The 22,132-nt window shown below is 49.9% G+C and overlaps 1 protein-coding gene across 6 annotated transcripts in view; it reads left to right on the forward strand.

Annotated features, from left to right (window-relative positions):
* Positions 1–21,926, forward strand: part of PITX1 (paired like homeodomain 1) — a 38,345-nt gene extending 16,419 nt beyond the window's left edge. For 2 of the 6 annotated variants that reach the window (XM_048490540.1, XM_048490543.1), the window contains 3 exons: positions 7,512–7,664; positions 12,364–12,569; positions 21,171–21,926. In XM_048490540.1, coding sequence (XP_048346497.1) covers positions 7,512–7,664; positions 12,364–12,569; positions 21,171–21,695 — 884 coding nt within the window. In that variant the 3' untranslated portion in view covers positions 21,696–21,926. Of the gene's footprint in view, positions 1–4,803; positions 5,205–5,394; positions 5,546–6,743; positions 7,413–7,511; positions 7,665–12,363; positions 12,570–21,170 lie in introns of those variants that run through there. The other 4 variants (XM_048490539.1, XM_048490545.1, XM_048490541.1 and 1 more) reach the window with 4 other exon arrangements.
* Positions 21,927–22,132: the final 206 nt, after the last annotated feature.

Here is a 22,132-nt window from a genome sequence, read left to right on the forward strand (position 1 = left end):
GAACATGCATGGCACACGATTTTTCTTTCACCTGGCACTGAGTGATTCTTATGCTACTTTCTGCCCCAGTGATTTAACCCCCACGTGGCTTTATCTAGGATCTGGCCCTTAATTATATTTTTAAAGTGAAGATGGTGTTAACTCTCATTTACAAACAGGTATGTGCACCATTCACTGTAATGTATGCAACCTACTTGGTGGTGCTCACAATCTCAGATCAAGAGGATATGGGAAGTGGGAATATGAAAGGTGTCATGAAATGACTAAGAGAGGCTTTGGCCTTTAGGCAGGATTTGCGTTGTAAACGATTCCTAGCACTTGGCACCTGGAGACAGAGATGGGGTCTGGAAATGGATTCTTATTCATTTTTATATTTATACCCTGCCCTGCCCCCCAAAAGGCTCAGGCAGCTTACAATGGCATAAAGCCTAAAATCATACATAAAACTCCTATAAATAACAATCAATAAAACAATAAAAACAATCCAGCTAAACCCCCCAGATGTTGAGACATATTGTTTCTTGGAATCCTCTGCCCCACTTCAACAGACAATTCCTGTGGCCTGCTCCCTCCTTCAGCCTGTCCTATCCCCACACTCCATCTCCTGAAAAATGCAGTGTGTTGTTCTGGATTGTGAGGACCCCCACATGTTTCTCTTCTGAAGAGATCTGGTTTTCCAGACACTTAAGAAAAGTGCCATGCAAAGGGCAGGAATGGCACACCTTCTGCATTAGAGTAATCCAGGACTGGTAAGGCCCTCAGCTTGACTGGACTAGAGGGGGGGGGGGGGTTGACTATGAGACATGGTTCCTTCAACCTATGTACTCTGAAGTCCTGCAGGGAAATTGCTTTCCTGGTGGAAACAGTAATGAGCAGGTACGCAGCCTTTGCCTTACATCCTCAGAATGTGTTGTTTGTATTACAACCCCCACAACCAGTCTTGTAGCGTCCCCAGTTCAGTTAAGCCCTTCCCATCGTGGGCTGGAAAAAAATCTGGCTGATGGCTGTCTCATAGTTGCCTAACGGACAATCAGAAGCAAGCTTTCTTGGAAGTGAGTAGGATGCTTGGTAGACCTGCTTGGCATTGCTAGCTGGATTTCTTCTCCAGAAACCTCCTCTGAAGAATCTCCATGGAAACCTGTTGAGTTCCTGGCAACTTATATGAACATTCCCCCTTTGCACTTGTTTGTTAACCCCTGGCTACATCAAACGACTGGTGGTGAACACACACATGTGGAACCAGCCCTGGGCCTATGCACTGCATTCCTATCTGAACAATTTCACCCAGTTATGGCAATGGCACAGGCTGGTATATTTTGATGGGATGGTGTGAATGGGCTCTGAAAATTCAGTGAAAATGAACATGATATGATCTACTTGCAAGGTGTGTATGTTCTCCTACATAAAAGGTATTTGCTGTTGTGCAAGAATACTAGAAACAAACAATCTTTTCTTCTGGGTACAGCAACCTCTGTGCAGCATGAGGGTCACTGTTGTGACCAATAAATGAATACTCCCCACTGCACTTTTGGAATGAACCTGGGCAGAGAATAATGATTAAATAACAAGGATGCACTAGTCCTAGAAATATAATTGTGTGTTGATGTATTTTATTATGTATACTGTTGATGTTAGCTGCTCTGAGCCTGCCATGACATGGGAGAGCAGCATAGAAGCCTAAGAAAGAAAGAAAATAAGCCAGGTGCCCCAATTCATCCTGGTCCGAATTGGTGCGGAAGCAAAATATATTGAAACCAGTCAGGCTTGCTTTTGAAGCTGAGGCTGGTCCCGGTCCCTTGAAGAGCCCAGCGGCTTTGTCTTCATGGAGTGATTGGCTTGAAAGTGGGGCAGAGGATTCCAAGAAATGCGTCAGGGTGGAGCTCAGGTCTGTTTTGCTCTCCCACACACATTCACCGTGCCTCTGCGCTGGAAATGTAGGGGACATGTTTCTGGTTTCCTGGATCCACAGCCTGGCCGAACAGGGAAACTGCAGAAAGCTCTCTCCTGTCCCCTCACCTTGCACTCCTGGAACTTGTGCGACCAAATAGCGGGTGGGAGTGATTCCCGCCCTGAGTGGGAAGGAAAGTCAGGCAGGGCCTGCATCTCAGTGGACTTTTCCACTATTACTGCAAAAGATCACGTGGAGGGAGTGCTGCCTGGTGTGTTGGGTGTTCCATCTCGCAGCTCTCTCCCAGAAGCTCTTCCTTATCCTGCTCCAACAGGCACTGTGGATATGCTCCAAATGAGCACTCATAGTAAAAAGCTGGTGGGGGTGGGGTACAGGTTTGGCAGGAGTGGGTTCACTTAATATGTCTAACTGGGTCAGTTTCTCATCAACTAAGTCATCCTTCCCCTCCCGCACTCCCCCCAAGGACCACAGCCTCTTTGAGGTACGTACAGCTTCCTTATGGGACTTCTCCTGGAGTAACTGGGAGAAAAATCCCATTCCAATCAAGAATGCTACTTGAGAGGGAGCGGAGGAGAGTGTTTTGAAATGTTTTTCTCCCTTTGAATGGGAATTGGAGGGTAGTCCGAACTCAGAGGTGGCAGGACCCCATGGCAGTCACGGACTGCAAACACCAAAAAGGGGGCTTTAACTGTCTAGACTTGTATACGGAAAATCTTGCTGATTTCTGAGTTGTTACTGGACTCGAATCTAGCACCAAAAAGGTCATTCTCAATTCCGCATATGTGTCTCTCTAGCGTGCATGCTTCCAAAACGAGGGAGTCCGAGAAGCTGCTTGTTTCTGAAAGAAAACCCTCTTTGGTGTTTTTGGTGGTTTCTGACATCAGGGAGACCAAGGTCTGTTCTGGATTTCAGGGTCACATCTCTTAAACGAAACTATTTGCAGGGGGAATGGAAAAGAGAGAAGTCAGTTAGCAGAGGTGGAGCTCGAATCTCCACATCTTTCTCAGACAGGCTGGATGCTTGACGAGGGCATGGCTGGATTAGCCCAAGAGACCAAAGTCCCGTGTACTTTGGGAACGTGCCTGACCGAAACTGGTTTTATTGAGGTGGTTTGTCTTATGGAAAAGTCCACTTCAAGAGGAACAATCCCATTCCTTTTCTTCAGGACGAGTTTTTTTTTTTTACCTTGCCTCTAAAATCAGCGTAGGCAAATATTTTGTCGTTTTTCAGGCCAGTCCAGAGGTCGCGAGTTTGGGACTGAACAGGGGAAAGGAGAATTGAAAAATTAACAGCCACACACTCGCACCCCAGCTGAGTTTCTGTGGTATCCAGGAAGAAGTGTGCTTTGTTGATTGAGGCCATAACAGTCATGGCAAAGAACAGGCTGGCAAATAAAGCTGTTTAACTGATCCGCAACAAAAATGCGGCATTTAGCAGGAGCTCAGTGTTTTGAGTTGAGTTGCAAGCCAGGCCGCAGGCCGCCTCAGTCGTAGCATCTGGCGTGAGACGGCTGGATCCCGTCGGCCTCTGTGGGCAGGAATGAAGTGACCCCAAAGGGGAGGGGGGTTCCGCCGGACTCCCGGGCCGATGGTAGCGAGGAGCCCCTGGAAGCTGCGAGGCTGGCGCTTGGGGTCTGGGCCTAGGAGCAGTTCCTGCCAGCGCCTCTCTGGAGGGGAGCCAGAGACTGACTCCCCTCGGCCAGCAGCACCCAGGATCTGCCTACTCCGGGAACATGCCCGTGGAGTGGAACAGCGCTGGTAGTCCGGGAGAAGTGGTTCAGCGCCACTTGGGTCCCAAGCTTGGGAGGGTTTGCGGGGGGGGGGGGAGACAACGTTCACGGCCCCCCCTTTCCTTAGGATCGTTTCTTTCTTGGGAAAGCCCACTGGAGTAGTTAGGGAAGAGAAAGGCTGGCGGCGTTCAATCTCCAGCCTTCCTTTCAGAGGCGTCTCTCAGAGGCCGAAGTATCTCATGTTGTCGGGGTTTGCATCAGGGAAACTGGGGTATTCTTTTTGGAAATCTCTGCTTCTTCAGTGGTAAATCCCCCAGAATGAGGAGAGTCGTAGTAGCCCTTTTCCAAAAGTGGCCGACAGGGAAGGGGGTGGGGATTCTCTGATCTCGGCCCAGAAGATTCTCTGATCTTGGAACAGAAGGTCCGGACCCCTGGCCCTCCGGAACTGGCCCACATCGGTTTAAATCGTACTGTTGTTTGCTTCGTTCATTTTCATACCAATGAAATAGTCTGGAGGGCGCAACTGGAAGGACTTTCTTTTCCCACTGACTGAATTGGCGCTAGTGAAAACGGCACGATTTTGTTACGCTTTAAAAACAATGCGATCCTTTCTTTTATTATCCAAATTAGGCACAACTAGACATGTAGATATTAGTGTCCATTCCATCCAAACTGTCTCGTTTCTAAAGCGTTAAATGGGTTGCTGATGGAAGGATGTGTGTGTGTGTGTGTGAGTGTGTGTGTGTGTGTGTGTGTGAGAGAGAGAGAGAGAGAGAGAGAGAGAGAGAGAGAGAGAGAGAGAGAGAGATCAAATTATCTGAGCAAGGTGAAAGTGCATGCGCCAAGGGGTTATTCACATAGTCACGTGAAGGGACTATAAATTCTAAATTCTATGAGAGTGACCCGCTGGTTTATTGCCAGCCGCTGCAACCCCCCGAAATGTTATAAAGTATGTTTATGATATTATGGTGAGGTAGTGAGCAAACCACAGGCCATCGACCGAAGAGGCCCCAGGGAGAAGAAGCACTTCACGTCGAACGTCAGCTTTGGCGTGGATCTGAAAGGGGGGGGTTGCTTTTCGGAGTACAGGGAAGAAGGCGACGACTTCCTTCGATCCCCGAGACCGTTTGGAAAGCCCGGGCCGGAAGAATGACCCAGGGTCAGCCAAGGAGCGTCGGATGCGATAGCTGAGCGGAGAAGTTGGCCTCGTCGGGGTTGGGGGTTCAGGGTGAGGAGCAGATCGGTTGGGGAGTCGCCAGAATAGCCCACAGGCAGGCAGCCCAACCACGACCTTCTCAGCATCCCAGTCCCAGCTCACCGGAGGGAAACCAAGTCCAGGGTTTGTCCCAAGGGGGCCAAGATTGGGCGACGCGACTGAAACCAAGCGGGTGGCAACTAGGTTTCTGCCGCAGCAGCCACCCTGGAACCTGCGCCTCGCCTTGAGACCCTGCTGATCCTGTGCAAAGGGCCACCAGGTGTATCCTCAAGGCGGTTCCCCAGAGATGCTCATTTGCGGTCATGCGTGCCGATTTCCTGCAACTGCAGTCCCCTGGATGGTTATTCAAGGTAATGGTCCCTGCTGGCAGTGTGACTGCAGAGGAGAGCCGATAGAGGCTCCAAGCCGCAGTTTTATAAGGGGGGGGGGGGGAGGAGAAAAAAAAAAAAAAACCCCCCTAAACACCACCCCAACGATTTTAGTGTTAAAAATGCCCCCCCCCCCCCCCCCCCCAAAAAAAAAGATGGACTGGATTTTAAATGGCCTTATCAGAATCAGCCGCAGTCTCAGGGTCGCCTCTCGGGCAGGGCGTTAAATCTTCGAGTCACCTAACTCCGCCACCCTTTCTTGGAAAGAAGACGGTCTCTCCAGCCGGGCTCGAGGCTGATTCTGCGTTAGAGGTTCTGAACGGGTGAGATAATCCTCCTGCCGCCCCCCCCCACACACACACACACACCCCACCCCACCCCACACCCCGCACTGTCCAAAGGTTGTGGGTGGGGTCAAGCCACAGAAGCCCTTTCCCCTGAAAACCAGTTCTTATTCTCGCCTTACTATCTGCCCCCTGCTAACTTAAAGGTTACCGACGGGCCAGTTCCTTCCCTGATATACATTAGTAGAAAACGTAACCGAGAGAAGGTTTCCCCGCTGCTGCCATAAAGGCAGCGCCTGAGAGCCAGTCTTGAGGGGAGGGGTCTTCCCCTCCACCGCTTTGCTTCGCTTTCCTGTTCTAAAAGGGAGGGAGAGAGATCATAATTACCTCTTACATTATAAATTGTATTTATTGTTTTTTTCCAATCCCGGTGAAACCTATTCGGTCACCATTAATAGATTTCTGGATAGGGCTTTTATATTTGGATATGAACTCTCTCTCTCTCTCTCTCTCTCTCTCTCTCTGATTGTGTGTGTGTGTGTGTGTGTGAGAGAGAGAGAGAGAGAGAGAGAATTGGGGAGGGTGGATATAATAGTAAATTCGTGATAAAATGTTTAATAAAAACATTCTAGATTATTGTTTTTAGTCCTATTGATCCGAAGTGATCTAACACCCCATATATACTATTAGCCCCTTTCCTGAGCAGCGTTAATTAACTGGGAAAAACTACCCGCTCCGTCCTCGCCCCATTTAATAGAAGACAGTCCCATGGAACAAAGTGGGGTTTACTTCTGAGTAAGCATTCATCCCGGTCGGCCATTCAGATCCACCAGTCAAAGGCTCCCAACGGTGGGGGAAACCCGTCGAAGTTCGGCAAAGTGGTCTCGCGGTCCAGTCCGCTGCGTCTTCGACCCAAATCCCTCCCAACTCCCTCTCCGGCGCCCAGGTAAAAGTGCATGGGATCGCAGCCATAAGTAGAGTCCTCCCGAGCATGCGCTTTTGACTGCCAATGAGGATCAATCTTACGCCATGCAAATGACCGGGCGGGGGAGGAAAGTGGCTTGCGTGGGAACCATCATTTCTCGGGAGAGGACCCCTGGAGTGGGGGGGGGGGGGGGGGGGGGGGGGGGGGGGGGGCGGGGGGGGGGGGGCCCGTGGGGGGGGGGGGGGGGGGGTTTGGAGAATGCTGAGGGCCGCATCTGGAGGAGTAACCCCCCACCCCATCCCGGTGATGTCAATGCCCGCGGGTCCCCTTGCGAGCGACGGACAGACCTGCACGACCCCCGAAAGTTTGACGGGAGGTAGGCAGACGGTGATGGGGCGAGGAGCGCCACCTGATTGGCTGAGCGCTCCTCTGGGGAGCCTTGCACATTTCTGGCAGCCCAGATTCTTTAAAGCGACGCGAGCGGGGCCGGCAGCCGGGCAAAGCCACTGCGGGGAGAGAGAAGCTCCTGCGGGGCTCCCGAGCCGGTGCGGCCGCTCCGAGAGATGTGCCGAGCCAGCCAGGGAGCCTCCAAGACGGCTCGTCCGGACTGGGACCTCGCAGGCAGCCCCGGGAGGCCGGAGGAGCCCCAGGCAGCCGAGATCCCGTAGCAGGCAGGCAGGCAGGCAGGCCGGGGCGGTGTGGAGGGGAGGAGCTCCGCGACCACTTACAGGCTGCTCGGCGGAGGGCAGGTCATTCGAGTTGCTGGCGTGCCGCACTCGCCACCCCGCGCCCAGTCGCCTCGGCTGTAACGGGGGCAGGCGGAAAGGGGGGGGTCTTTCTTTTTGGCCAATTCCCCCCTAGAGGCGTCCGGAACAACCCGAAGCGCCGCCTGTCCTCTAGCGAGCCGAGCCGAGTCCCAAACCGAGTGGATTAAGGAACCCGTAAAAGACACCTGGCTGGCTCTCCTTCGAGCTCTGTGGAGTAAGAGTGCTTAATCCCCCCGCCCCCGAGTGCTGCCCACCCCCTGCCTCCGAAGCGGGCGCCGACTGAGCCTTCTCCTTGCTATGGATTCTTTTAAAGGTGGGATGAATTTGGAAAGACTCCCGGACAGCTTAAGACCTGCCCAGGCTGCTGCCCACGACATGGCTTCCAGCTTCCATTTGCAAAGATCTACCGAAGCCAGAGAGCCGACTGAGAACTCAGCCAGCGAGTCGTCCGACACCGAAGCACCAGGTAAGCATGACATTTCGTATGGTTACTGGTGGGGGTGAGGGGGGGGGGGTGTTTACCCCGGGAAGTCCTTCCTTCGCCTTCCAAGGAAAAACTGCATCAGAGGAATTTGTGGAATGGTTTGGGCAGAGGAGAGCTGTTGAATTTAGCCATGGAAGGGGGGCAGAGAGACATGCAAGCTCCTTTCTTTCTGCCTTACACCTGACCGTCCGCTGGTTCCAGTTCTCACTCCAAAACCTGGGTTAATCTTTTTTGTTTTTTGTTTGTTTGGTAAATCCTTCGTGCAGCTATGAATGTCTCTGAAAGCGTCCAGCTGGGCTGCAGTTTTACCGAATGCTTCTGAAACCATGTCAGCTCTGCCTGGATTGATTCCCCTGTTTGGGTCGTGCACACAGGCAAAAGGGTCCTTCTGTCAAAGACCCGGGCAAACAGCCTTCAGAAAAAGTGGGAGGGGGGAGGTGTACATTCCACACAAGGGGGAAGAAATCAGTCTGACCCAAACCTTGCGTTTTTAATAGAATGATTGGTTTTAGACATGTTTAGAAAAGGTTATGGGTGGGGCTGTGCAAATCTTTAGTATGTTTACTGGAAATTAAGTCCCACTGAAATCAAAGAGTAAATGGGCCTAAGTTTTGCTGTCAGAGTTGCTTCTGTGTAGTGCCTTGAAGGGGAGATCTGAAGTATTCTGGCCAAAGTGCCTCTGCGTTGGAGGATTTCCCATCCATTAAAAAGTGACCCCTGCCTAAAATAATAATAATAATCTTTTCTAGTTGAGCGCAAGACTGCCTCACAGAACACGACGGAACCTGGTTGAGTTGAAATGTCGGTCTGGTAGCTTAGTGGCTGCCTTCCGGAGAGAATCATTAGGATCCAAGAGGGAAGACAACGATTTACTCAGTGGCTGTTGCTTCCGAGTAGAACTGCTCGTGACTGCAACCGAAAGAGCACAAGGGAAGCGGATGGCTACTGTCCCAAACATGCTTTCTTGAAAGGGAGACTCATAGAACCAAACGAGAGGCAATCTGGGCTCCTTTCCTGGGCAGTAATTTCCTGGGAACTTAACGTTTGGACTGTGGCTTCAAACCTACACATACTTACTTAGGGAGAAGTGGCTTTAACTTAGAATTAAATCAAATGCCCCTGGGATCGGGCTGGAAGAGAGGTTGGACAATTTTGTCTGTTTTTATTCTAATCAATTCTACACATTATGCTTGTTTTAATACCCCCATCCCCACCCCCCAAGTAAAAATACGCGACAAATTGGAAATTTGACTTTTTGGTCAAGAGCTCTGGGATTTGGCATCTTAAAAATACGGCCGGCTGTAGATTCTGTGAGTGTGTGTGGTTCCCCCCCCCCCTCCCCCATACTTTCCTGGACAGAGAGGAAAATAACTTAAGGGGAATGGGAGGGGGGAACCCACCAGTTTTCAAATACTCGTGGAAAGCAAGGGGGCCTCGGCTAACCGGCGCTGTCTGTCGGTTGGAGGACTGGGGGGTCGACGCATCCCCCCCGCCGCTGCCCCCCGAAAGTTGGCAGCGAATGGGGGATCAGGGCCGGCGCCGAGGCACAAAGTACCTTTCTCTTCTTGCGAGTGGAAAAATGTGCGAAGGCCGAGGAAGCGGCGGGCGCGTCGCGCTTGGAAGTGGCCGCGGAGGCTGGCAGGCGCTCGGATGAAGGGGGCAGGCGGCGGAGGGGGGGGGGAGCAAGCAAAGGCCGCGGAGTTAGTCGCCTCAGTCTGGATGGAGGGTTGCTTCGAGATTAAACACATATTGGGATCCCACCCACCCCCTCCCTTCCACTCGGGTTTGGTTCTCTCCCTCTCTCCATTGTCCCAGCCACGGAAGGGGCGCTGGGCTGGCGCCCCCCACCTCCCTCTTTCTCCTGCCAGATCCAGCTCCCTTCCCAACGGTTCCTCCCAGATCTGCGTCCTCCCCATTCTGCAATCCTTTCCATCCACGAAAAGCGCCCCCCTCCCCCTAGTCCGCGGTCGGGGGGGGGGGGGTATCCAACCTGCAAAGTGCCGGGCCAGAGCTGGAAGCCGGAGGGGGGAGAGGGGGACAGACGAGGTTTGTACTGCAAGGCCTTGTTTGTTTTGCAAACCGCTTGCTGGAAATGGTGGCCAGGCAGGAGAGCCCCGGTCAGGGCCTTTCCCTCTCTGGGGTTTCCGCTTCAGCGTTTCGACTCGCCCCGCTGGCCGTCAGACGAGCGCCGCAGCCCCGCGAAGGGACAACGGGAGGAAGAAGCCAAGCAAGCACCTCTTTTTCTTTTCTTTTTTTTTTCTTTTTTTTGGCAACCTTTGAAGGGGAAAAAAACGGAGCATTCGCGGTGAGACATGAGAACGTGACGTCCTCCGTGCGGAAAGTGTGACCCGATACATAACATGATTTTCCTGGATGCGTGGCTTACTTGGGAGAAAGTCCCCAGGAACTCGGACTTACTTCTGCCTCCTCGTGTGCATCATCGGAGTACCGGGTCCAATTGCAAATAAATCCGGTCTCATTTGCATCCATTGTTCAAGAAGAAGGCCGCCTGTTTAGTGTGAGAGAGACGCTTTCTCTCGCCCCGGATCGTTTTTCAGGTTTAATGCACAGCTCACGATCCAGCCCGGGCGAAGCGCTTGGAAATCCCACGGATGTCGACGTGGAAATGAAGCACGTGCTTGGAATACAGAGTGCTTAAAAGACCCACTGGCTTGCTTATGCCCGGTGTTCACATCTACCGTTTTATTCACGTATTTCCTCCCCCTGCACATAATGCAATTTGTACGTGGAGAAGACCTACGGAAGATGATGGTGATCAATAAATTCCATTAAAGGAAGGCTTCGGCCCATCACATATTAGCTGATTTTAAAAAATCCATCTCGCATGCTGAAACAGTTCCAGTCCCCTTTGACTTCACGATCTATTCCCCTACAATACACTTTATTTTACTAGGGCTATGCAAAAAAGGCGTTTTTGAAGTACTGGGCTGATGCAGTCCTGTGTCAATACATATCATTCTAACGGTGGGTGTTCGAGTGTGGAGTCACACTGGAGAGTTGTGATGAGGCACACAGCACCTAAACATGGGCTGGCTTTATTTCAAAAGTACTCATAGTTATGCTTATTTAGAGCAGGAATTAAAGACCTGATCGTATTAAAGGGGTGAGTGGGTTTCCTCTTGCAGATGAATGGACCACTTGAACGAGTCCAATGGGACCCTGTTTAATATCTATCTGCACAACGCAGCCAAGTTAAATTGCTTAAAGGTAAAAGGGTGTACATCAAAGAAATTAAGTTAAATTCGTTTCGGAGGCATTCCTGCATACATTAATATTAATAGCAAGTCCCATCGAGTTTTGAGTAAAAAGGCAGACTAAACCGAGGGATAAAGCTCTGGTCGAACTCTCTCCTTTCTATACGTTCATGTTTGCCATTAAAATCGTCGAAGAGTAACTATTTTTGCTTGGCTTGTGCTTCTGGAAGTAGCCGTTGATTCTCCCCTTCCCACCCCCACCCCCAATTTTGATCCAGTTGAGGATTTTTGTTTGTTTGTTTGTTTGTTTTCCTCGCCTCGATAAATATACAGATGCCCTTTATATAATGAGCTAGATGTCGTGGCATTCTTAAAACTCGTGGAAACAGCCCACAGCCTTTCCCTTCCACGGAGGTTTCACTCGAACAGGATTGAGCGGGGCCCGATCCAATGGCTGCTTATTCGAAGGCCAAACTCCCTGATTTAAATGAGGCTGGGATTCTAGAGTTTGTTTAAAGTTAAAGTTTGTTCAGGGGATCGGACTCCCAGGACAGCGTGCTGAGGATGGCGCCGAGAGGGAAGAATTTCGTTCCCTCCGTCTGAAATCGACGCGGTTGACCTGTTGCCTAAAACTGCGGGCATCGCGCCTTGCCTTTTCCCTTCGTAGACTTCAGAGGGTTTCAGGCTGAAGCCACAACCTTCGCATCAGAGGGGGCAAGTCTATACAGGCAAGTGTAAATCGTGCATTAGCACAAAAATACACAGATATTGCACTTTCAAAACGGAAAGCCGCTCGATTCCTTTCTGTATAACTGTTCCAAGGGTAACTATTAAGATTATGTATATGTTTTAAAAATGTAAAAGACCACTACATTTCATATAAAAACGACTAACAGTCTTGGATAAGTCTCAATTTTAACGAACAAGTAATTTTTCTTCTTTATTCCGGTTTGACAAAAGTCTTGTTGTGACTTTTCAGTGAACGTGTTAACTCCCCCTCCCCCCAATATTCTCCCCCCTCCTCACATCTCGACGTGCCTTCTTAGTCTGCATAAACTCCGTGGATTTCTCCTTGTTTTCAGAGCAGTTTTAAACAAAGTATAGCAACGAACTGACTTGTAAAGAAAAGACCTTCAAATAGTTATTTCCACTTCTGCACTTCTGCAGCCAGCTCTGGGGTTGGCTGGCTCTTATTTTCTGTCGCGGAAAATCCACAGACCAGGGCTGTGTTTTTGGGAAGATTTTCTTGTGGCTACTCAAGAGCTCTGCCCGCCTTTAACGCGGTGAAATACAGAGAGAGGAGCTGGTGCGCTTGGATCGGGTTCAGTTGAGCGGTTTTGGGGTCCGAAGTGGGGGTGGGGGTGGGGAGCAAGAGAAGCCGGCTTCGGTTGGTCTCCGTGTGGGGTCGTTCCTGGAAAACCTGACTCTCTCTCTCTTTGGGTGCGCGGGGACTCTTTGTTTTGCAGAAAAGGAGCGGAGCGGCGTGCAGAAAAGCGACGAGGGCAGCGCGGACGACCCGGCCAAGAAGAAAAAGACGCGGCGGCAAAGGACTCATTTCACCAGCCAGCAGCTGCAGGAGCTGGAGGCCACTTTCCAGCGGAACCGCTACCCGGACATGAGCATGAGGGAGGAGATCGCGGTGTGGACCAACCTCACGGAGCCCCGAGTCAGGGTGAGCGCCTCCGCCGCTCGCGGCTCCTCCTCTCCAGGGAGGGAGGGAGGGAGGCCCCCGTTAAGCCAGCCACTTCCCCCGCTCGTCTGGCCGCCACCAGAAAGCCGCCGGTAAAAGTCTAGTCAGTTGCAACCTCCCCCCCTCCTCCCCCGGCCAGACTCTGCCTTTGACCAGACGCGATGGGGGTAGCCGAAACAGGCTTGCTCGAAAGTGAGTCCCCGTTGTCTTTAATGGAGCTGACTCCCAAGCCAGTGTGAAGGCCCCTTCGGCACATGCGGAATAATGTACTTTCAGCCCACTTTCACAATTGTTTGCAAGTGGATTTTGCTATTCCGCACAGCTGCAAAGTGCATTGAAAGTGGATTGAAAGTGCATTATTCTGCATGTGCGGAAGGGGGCTTAGGGTTGCAACAGTAAACTTTTTTTGTCCTTTTATTTTGAAGCCTACAAAACGGGGCAGAGAAGAAAGCGGGGGGGGGGGATACATTTGAAAGTGTATGTTTGTTGGAGGGGGAGGAAGCGACTGAACGGAAATCGAAAGGGTTAGGGTGGCGTTTGAAAAGGCGTTTCAGACAGAAGTTTGAAAAGATCTTGTCCTTTTGAACAATTTCAATTCGTCGATTTTAATTGGCTTTCAAATAGGCTACGGTAGATCCGCACAGAGCAGCGTGGCAGCGGTAGATTATGCATGAAATCAGCACATGCGCCCTTGCTGCAGCCTGCGCCAACTGAATAGGATCTCAGGGTGGAGGGCCGAGGGGACAAAAGCAAAGCCAATGCTGGACTCTGGCGGTGGGGGAAATGCCGTAAACCCTCCATGAGGCCGATTCTTCTGGGCCCCGGTTTCCAGCAATCCTGGGAAGATAGCTGAGCCCATTTGCCAGTAAAATCGATTGGGGTCTACAGTGCGAGTCCATGCTTCTCTACTCTGAAGTAAATATGCCTGTGCAGTCACTTCCAAATAAGAGTGCGGAATAAATCTACAGCTTGTTTCTGTGCTCCCGGGTAGACTTACTTAGGGATGAAGGAATCAGTGGGATTTGCTCCCGAGTAAACCTAACTAGGCTGCAATGGAAAACAGTGGTACTTAATTGCGAGAAAACGGGTATAAAACTTGGAAATAGCCCCCTCTGGATAGAGAAGTACTTTGGAGCAAAGGTAATTAGGGATCGTGCCGTTTCCTGCGTTAACCTAATCCAAATTCCTATGGTCCATTGAGTACAATCCCGAGAAAGGCAGTGACTTCTATAGAAATGTTTGTTGGGATGAAGCTGTTGAACAGTTATTGGGAATGCCCGAGCATCTTTCCAAGACAGGTGGTTGGAGGTGGAGGACAGCCTCCTGTTGGCATAGGCAGTTTTCAGAAGCTACAGAAGATGCCCCTAAGAAATTTTGAGAGAAAATTTGCATGGCCTTCCTCTAAGACAGAGGTGTCCAACTCTGCCGCTTCAGATGTTCATGGACTACAGTCCCTGCTGGCATGGCCAATTGGGGCTGATGGGAATTGTAGTCCATGCACCAGAGTCGGACACCCCTGCTCTAAGAGAATTGAGATTCTTCTCCCAATTAACGCACCTCCTCACCCCCCCTCCCAGTATATCCAAACACTGGCACCCAGTCTCATCCCTCTACAGAAAAACTTCAGTTGGGTCGCCAGCCACCAGTGTCCTTCTCTGTGGCCTGGGGAAAAAAAACAGGGGACCTGGCCCGGATTTATGGTTCTCCCCTGGATTAATTAAAGGCAGCCATTTAATACCAAGCAGGAAATCTATTTTCTCTCCGGGCGGTTGTTGGGGGAGAGACGGACGGCAGGCATCCGGGAAAGATGCTTTATGAAGGCGCTCTGTTTCGTGGGGCCACCGAAGGACTTTTTATTTCAAAAAATAAAAGTTGAACTTCACCATCAGAACTCGAAAGGTTGTGGATGCCTGAGGTTCCTGCTCCATTTGGGGAAAGGGGGGGGGGCTTAAGGAGGTGTTCCTCGTGAGTTTCGCGCAGGTGAGAAGGTAGCTGGCCATGGAGGACATTTTCTGCGACTTCTACTTTCCCATTTGTCGTCAGATTTCAGGGGTTGGAGGAGAAGGAGGTTCCTATGGCTAGATAGAAATCAGACAAGGCCGCCATTGCAGGTGAAAGGGCGGGAGGAGAACTGAAATGGCACACTGTGAATTTCGCGTATCCTTTCTTAATTTTCCGGGCCGATGGTTTGACATATGAGAGGAATCAAGCCCCAAGTTCTCACAGCGCAGTTTCCTAAAGCTGTGCGTACACTTAGCGGCAGTGATGGATGAGGCAGATATTGCAGTTTACACAACAGTTATGTGAGCCGACTGCGTTTAGGTTCTTGCAAAGTATGTTCCGGTTTAAAATGCACCAACACTTTGCAGTTACGCAGGAAAGTGACTGCTGTTCCAAGAACTTTACGCGTTTTGGCACCATCCAGCCCTTCCAAACTCGGTCGGTTAAAGTTGAACAAACGTACTTATCTGTCTTCGGTCACACCAAACTTTTGTGGATCGTGTCTATTGCAAGGAAATAAGTCCCAGCTTCTTTTGCTACTCGATGTTTAAAAGGTTTCTACTGTTGTGTGCACTTGTCTGTGTAGCCTAGGTGCAATTCGTAAGGGGGAAATGCTTAGAAAATATAGGTAAACAGTTGTGCATTTTAAGTTAATTTTCTGGCAATAGCTTCAGCACGAGCGGTCTGATTCAGAAGCTTCGCTTGGAACTGATGGACATCGATAGTGTTTTAATTTCCTTGGCGCCGCTTGGTAGGGATTCAGACAACTTGTCTGCACGGGCAGCGTTCAGGATCAGTCCACAGGTTTTGGTATCAGGGTGAGCTCGGGTTCTCACTGTTTCCACCCAAGGGACATGGATTGGAAAACCGATCCGGTCCGGCTCTTACTTTCCAAGCCTCTGGACCGAGAGGACTGCAGCCGGACTGCCTGCAAAGTACTCATCGATTAACCGATGGAAGAGGGCTTGGGGCAGGGTTGCACCCAGATCGACAAGCACAGTCTTGCGGAACGGGCGTTCCGGCTCCTCTGCCCGACAACTGCACGGATTGCTTCCGTTTGTGTGTTTTGTTTGGGTGTTTTCGCCGTGGCCCAAAGTGGCAACAAGAATCTCCTGCCCTGTGTTTGTGCCTGTGGAGGGGAGATTAGCGGTTTGTTAGTCATTTTGTTTGCTTGTTTCTTCTCCCCGGGATTTCTTTACGTTTCTTAGCCTTGTTATAGAGAGTCTCGCCCGCCCCTTGAGTTCACAGTCTGGGGTTTTTCCTTGCATTGGCCTTTTTGGAAGAATGAATGACTCCTTCCAGCGCCGGGTGTGTGGGTGTGTTTAATTCCACAGTTGAACAGGACTACTATTATGCATTGTAGCCCATTGAAGTCAATCAGTGTTAAAAAAAAAAAGCCCTTCAAATGGGATAGTTCTAGTTTAGGGACTGCTAAAGTCTCTTAAAGTTCATAAACATGTGACCAACCGCCCCACCGCCCCACCCAAGAGGGGAGGTGGGATCTTCAGGGATTCTGAAACCCACTAATAGGAAATATATCTAGGAATGTTCATAATCGCTACTGAATTCATCCTACTGCAAGGTATGCCGCAGACAGCGTCTAGGAGTGTTTTGGTTTAAAACAGCTGCCTCACCACAGCCTATGTTCGGTTACTTGGAAGAAACAGCCACTAAGTTCTATGGGACTCCCAAAGAGGTGTACAACCCTTGATCCACCCCACTGTTCACTTGGTTCTCACAGTCCCAAAGTGGGATCTTGAGGGGGGGTGGGGGATGCTGTGATTTTGTTCTGCAACGGAATGGCAGGTTTAGGATCATAGCCTCGGCTCATTCCGCACACGCAAAATAATGCACTTTCAAGCTGCTTTCACAACTGTTTTTGCCATTCCGCACAGCTTCAAAGAGCCCTGAAAGCAGCTTGAAAGTGCATTATTCTGCGTGTGCGGAATGAGCCCTCGTCAAGTTTGGGGATCGGGCTGCTGGAGCTGGGAAAATCTTTACGACTTCATCTATTTTTCAAATAAGGGAGGAAATCCTGCTTTTTTCGGGCCTGTCAAAGGCAGGATATGGGGCGGGGGGAACAGTGTCGTTGTTGTGAAAAGGTCATCACAGCCACAATGCAGCTTCACATTTATTGGGCAGTATCTCTCACTGAAATTAGTGGGTCTTTTTCCGATTAAAGTGGATAGTATACAGCTGTATGCTTCATTTTTATCGTGGACCGTTTAGCCTGATGTTGGTCCCAAGCCAACCGAGTTCAGCATTTTAAGCCCAGTTGATGTCAAAGAGAGAGATTTACAGCATGCTTTTTCAATGGGACTTACTTCCAAGGAACCGTGCACAGAAATGCCCCTGTAAACACTATCTCATTGTAATCAGTAGCACAGCTTTTTTTTAAAAACTTCAAACTTGTTTAGATGATCTTCCGAAATTCGATTGGGAATGAGACGGAACAAGCTTGCTAGGCTAAGATCCCGAACTTGATAACATTTAATTCCGCCGGGGTAGCCGCGTTAGTCTGTTCCAGCAAAATAAAACATAAATCCAGTGGCACTTACAAGACTAACAAACTTTATTCCAGCACAAACTGTCTGTGAATTTGCATTCACTTCATCAGAGAGTACCTGATGAAATTATTCCTGTTGAAGGAACCTTCAAACTGCAATGGATGCTGTTAGTTTTAAGTGCCACTGGACTCTTTAGTTTGGCTAATAATCTTTAGAAGGAAGTGTGGAGTCCAAATGGAAGAAAACCGAGTTTATTTCCATTTTGTTCTCGGGGGATTAGCAGAAAAAAAAAACCGGGCATAAATTAGGACATGGGTGGAAGAACTCCTCAAGTCCCCTAGGGTTCTCCCAACCCCGACCTGCCATTATTTCCTACTCCTTCGCGTCTTGTAGACATTTTGTGATGCTGCGTTAAAAGTCTACTTTTGCCAATCTTGCATAATTTTCTAGGAGGACCTCCGTTTAAAATGTCTAGAAGCCATCATTAGAAGCTATTACCCTCATTTTCAGGAAATTCCTGTCTGGAAGCACCTTCTGAGAAGTCAATTACAGGTTTTTCAACATGTTGCCTTTCTTAGTTTCCTCTTTAACTTTTTTCGCCGGAATATTTCCTCTGCCCATTTGCCCCGGCCTGGTGCACCCCCGGTTTATTACTGGGTCGCTGTCCTCGACCCGGAAAAGTTTCCGGAAAAGCCCAGGTACTGTGAACACAGATATCATTATCCATTCTGGGGCAGACCAGGCAGAGAATCTTCTGCAAGGAGAATCAGTTGTTATAGAGAGCAAGGGAATCGCTCTCCGAAATTCGATTGGATTGCTTGGATGTCTCCTACATATTGCTACCTTTGCCAGTGCAGGCATAGAGGATAACCCCAGATAAGCAAGGCAATGGTGGAGGCTGATTTTTTTCCCCATCAAAAAAGAGGGAAATCTTTAACCTGAAAGAGCAACCACATGATCACCCTGATACCGCTAGTTGAGTTATGCAGCCCAGAAAACATCTCAGTTTACCTCCAGGTTATGAGTTAGCTGGCTTTTCATATTTCCTGAACTCTGAATTTTAATGAAAGGGAACTGAAAGACGTTTACTTAAAGATGCTCTTTCCTAAAAACCAGCAGTAGGATTAACACACACACACACACACACACACACACACACACACACACACACACACTCTTATTTATTAACATTAAGCTGTAGGAACTGCCCTTTCCCCACCCCCCTCCAGTAACAAAGCTGTAAATGCTGATAATGAAGTAAGAAAGCAGAGACTGCCTCGATTCAAAAGGCAGGGGATGTAGGTTGCTTGCGTGTGCGCATGCACCTTAAACATGCTAGGAAGCCATTCCTCTTTTTTTACGATCTGTAAGAAGAGACTTCCATTATGCAGCATTCCTTTTGGGGAAAGCAGGCCAGCCACAACTTCACATCAGGACCAGGACCAGGAGTTTTAGTTCCACATAGAAGGGCACAGGGCAGATTCAGAGATCCCCCACAAGAGGAGGGACTCTAGACCTGCCTAGCAGGGCCTGGTAAAGATCCAGGAGGGCATGATGGGAAAGAATTACAGGATTGAGATTTTGGGTTTCCCATACTGAGAAGTACATATTGAGTGCCTCTGCTTGGCAGACTCCTCTCTCTGTGTGTGTGTAACTGGAGAGACATAATGCTTGGGACTGGGTAACACCTATTGTGTAACAAGTGAGAGCAGTTCTTTGTAGAGCAACTTTCTCCAGGTTTGGGAGACTGGAAGGGGTCCTGAAAGGAAATGAGAATCTTTTAACAGGGTCTGAGACACTTCCAAGGACACACGAGATTATTATCTAAGAAATAAGAGGACATATCAAAATAAAATAAAGTGTTTCTGTCTGTGAGTATTAATGGCAGATCCCTCTCTCTTTGTGTGTAACTGGAGAGACATCATGCTTGGGACTTGGTATCACCTATTGTGTTTCAGAACCACAGTTGTGAAAACCCAGCTCTGCAAGGAAACAACTGATGACCCATCATCTGCCAAGAGCTCTGGGGCAATAGGATAGTCTCTAGAAGAAGTATAAACTACCTGGTAGGGGAAACATCAGGCTGTAAAATGGAGCCCACAATGCAAAGTAAGGGGGGGGGGGCATAAACTGTTCCCCAGAGGAGTCATCCTTTCCTCATATGAGGATTCGCCTGCAGTTTTAAGCTCTCATCAGTGTAATGGGAAGATTAATTGATCAATGAAATCTTTAGTTGTAACCTTTGTAACTTCCCCCTTCAATGACTGGTGCTAAGCCTGAAGGGGCATCACTGCCACAGGAATGCAAATTCTACCTGATATACCAAAGGTGCCCCCAAATTCTTTTCATTCCAATTTGCCTTCAAAGCTACCAGAAAGCCTTAGTGCAACACCACTAGGCTGGTCCCCTTAGCAGTAACAATTAAAAGTAATGGAAGACAACAATGCTTAGCTGAAGTCCTTGTCGCTATTAAACCTCAAAGTTTGATCTTAGACAATTATGGTTGTGTTTGCTTATTATCAAAGCCATTTTGATTTTGGTGATGTAGAGCTTGAAGAGCTCTACGTCTATATTCTGGTTCTCTGCATTAAAGTCTATTGATTTCATTAAGTTCAGATATGCATAGGATATGTGTAGGATTGGTCTAGAGCAGGGGTAGGGAACCTGCGGCTCTCCAGATGTTCAGGAACTACAATTCCCATCAGCCCCTACCAGCATGGCCAATTGGCCATGCTGGTAGGGGCTGATGGGAATTGTAGTTCCTGAACATCTGGAGAGCCGCAGGTTCCCTACCCCTGCTCTAGAGACCTATAAGAAAAGCAGTGACCTCTTCAGCACCACAAAAAGGCACTTATGCTGAGGTTCTGGTAATGTGTTCACTAATTTGAATTTAAACTATCCCTTGATTTAAAACCAATTAATTAACAAAAATCTGTAATCATCTGGCAGCCAGTTTGTTGTTTTTTTCTGTTCCTTGGAAATAAGATGAACGTGTGGAAATCTCTTCTTATACTGACCCTCTCTGGATGGCAACTGCTCCCTTGGTGGAATTAGGGTGGATAGGTGGAATGGCTTCACTGGCCTATCAGATTCTCTTATCCACATTTACGTTTTCTGCCTTGCTGCAAACCTCCAAAGTCTTCTTCACTTTGTGAAGGAGACTGGGGCAGAATGAGGGATGGGAGTCTGTCACTGGAGAAGGAGAAACAGACAGTGTGCTAACCTACAGCAAAGAATTGTCCAGAATGTAGGTTCACCTTGAGAGACTGATTTGCTGTTGTATCTTATCCACAGGCTTATTTTGGTGCGGCTTTGTAGAATAAAGCATCTTTTTAATAAAGTGAGCCTCCCTTTTAATACAAACCTAGGCTTTTTCCAAATTCACTTTGCTGTATTTGAATTTTAAGGGGGAAGGGCAATCTTGCAGTTAGGAATATTTGAGATATAGGCACTGTGTGCAGGCCCCTCCTCTACTTTGAAGCAGGGGTCCCTAACAGGGTGATCCTAAACCCTCACACTCCTGTAAGCCTGTTGTGGACATTAAAAGGTGTAACTAGGATGGCTCGTAGATGGTTTCTGCACAGTACACTAATAACGTGTGTAACATGTTATTAATGAACCCAATTCCCCCGTTTGCCTTCACCCCTCCAGGAAGCGATTATAGTCCGGGTTGCCCCGCCCCCGGCTCCTTTGGCTTCTCCAAAAAGATCGCCAGTTTAGCGATTTTTGTTGAGAGAAATATAATGGGCTGAACCCATTTGGGGGAAGAGCCCTGTGCGAAGTTCCTCCCCAAAAGGGGATAAACAGCTTCCTCAGCCCGTTATATTTGGGCTGTTCGGAAACCACCTGTGAATCTCAGAGCCAATTTTCAGTGACAGAGCTGAGAAGAAACCGTGTGAAGCGTATTTATGAAGAGGCGGAGAAAATGCTTGCGTGTGCGTGTGCGGGCGTGCAAAAGGTACGATGCAGCTGTGCAAGCGGGTCGGGAGCGGATCTCCCTCGCGTTCCCCTTCCCCGGTGCGCCTTCTGTGCTCAGCCGGCCTGCCTGCTTTGTCTCCCTCCCTCCCCGCTGCAGGTGTGGTTCAAGAACCGGCGCGCCAAGTGGCGGAAGCGGGAGCGCAACCAGCAGATGGACCTGTGCAAGAACGGCTACGTGCCGCAGTTCAGCGGCCTGATGCAGCCTTACGAGGAGGTCTACGCCGGCTACCCGTCCAACTACTGGCACGCCAAGAGCCTGGCGCCGGCGCCGCTCTCCTCCAAGGGCTTCCCCTTCTTCAACTCCATGAGCCCGCTCTCGTCGGCCCAGTCCATGTTCTCGGCGCCCAGCACGCTGCCCTCCATGAGCATGCCCTCCTCCATGGGCCACGCCGCCGTGCCCAGCTCCGGCCTCAACAACCTCGGCGGCTCGTCGCTCAACTCGGCCATGTCGTCGCCCGCCTGCCCCTACGGCCCGCCCGCCTCGCCCTACAGCGTCTACAGGGACACTTGCAACTCCAGCCTGGCCAGCCTGCGGCTCAAGTCCAAGCAGCACTCGAACTTCGGCTACGGCGGCCTGCAGAGTCCCGGCTCCACCCTCAACGCCTGCCAGTACAACAGTTGACGCGCCTTAAAGGGGCCGGCCGCAGGACGCGGGGCAGCAGCAGGCACCGGCCAGCAACCGTCGGCGGGGGGCGGGCCGGACGCCCGGACCGAACCGAAACACGATGGATGAGTTGCAATTTATTTTTCTCCCTCTGGATGATGCGGGTTTCGTATTGTGTGTTTACTTGAACTTGCACAGGACTTTCTTCTTTATGCGTCCACTTTATACACGGAAATACGGTAACGGTGGGGAGGGTGTGGGGGGACGCGAGAGGGGTGGTTTGGGTGAAATGTATGGGGGGGGTGAAGCTCTTTGGGGTAGGCGGGGGGGGAAGAGGCCAGGCAGCTTCATGAGACCGAGGGGGGTGGGGGGCAGAGAAGGCTTCAACTATTAAGGATGAAACTCTGCAAGGAAATTCATCACGCCTGGGGTCAACCACTTCAGTAAGGTTCTAT

This window comes from Sphaerodactylus townsendi, linkage group LG03, assembly GCF_021028975.2.
Source record: "Sphaerodactylus townsendi isolate TG3544 linkage group LG03, MPM_Stown_v2.3, whole genome shotgun sequence".
NCBI classification, from domain to species: Eukaryota; Metazoa; Chordata; class Lepidosauria; order Squamata; family Sphaerodactylidae; genus Sphaerodactylus; species Sphaerodactylus townsendi.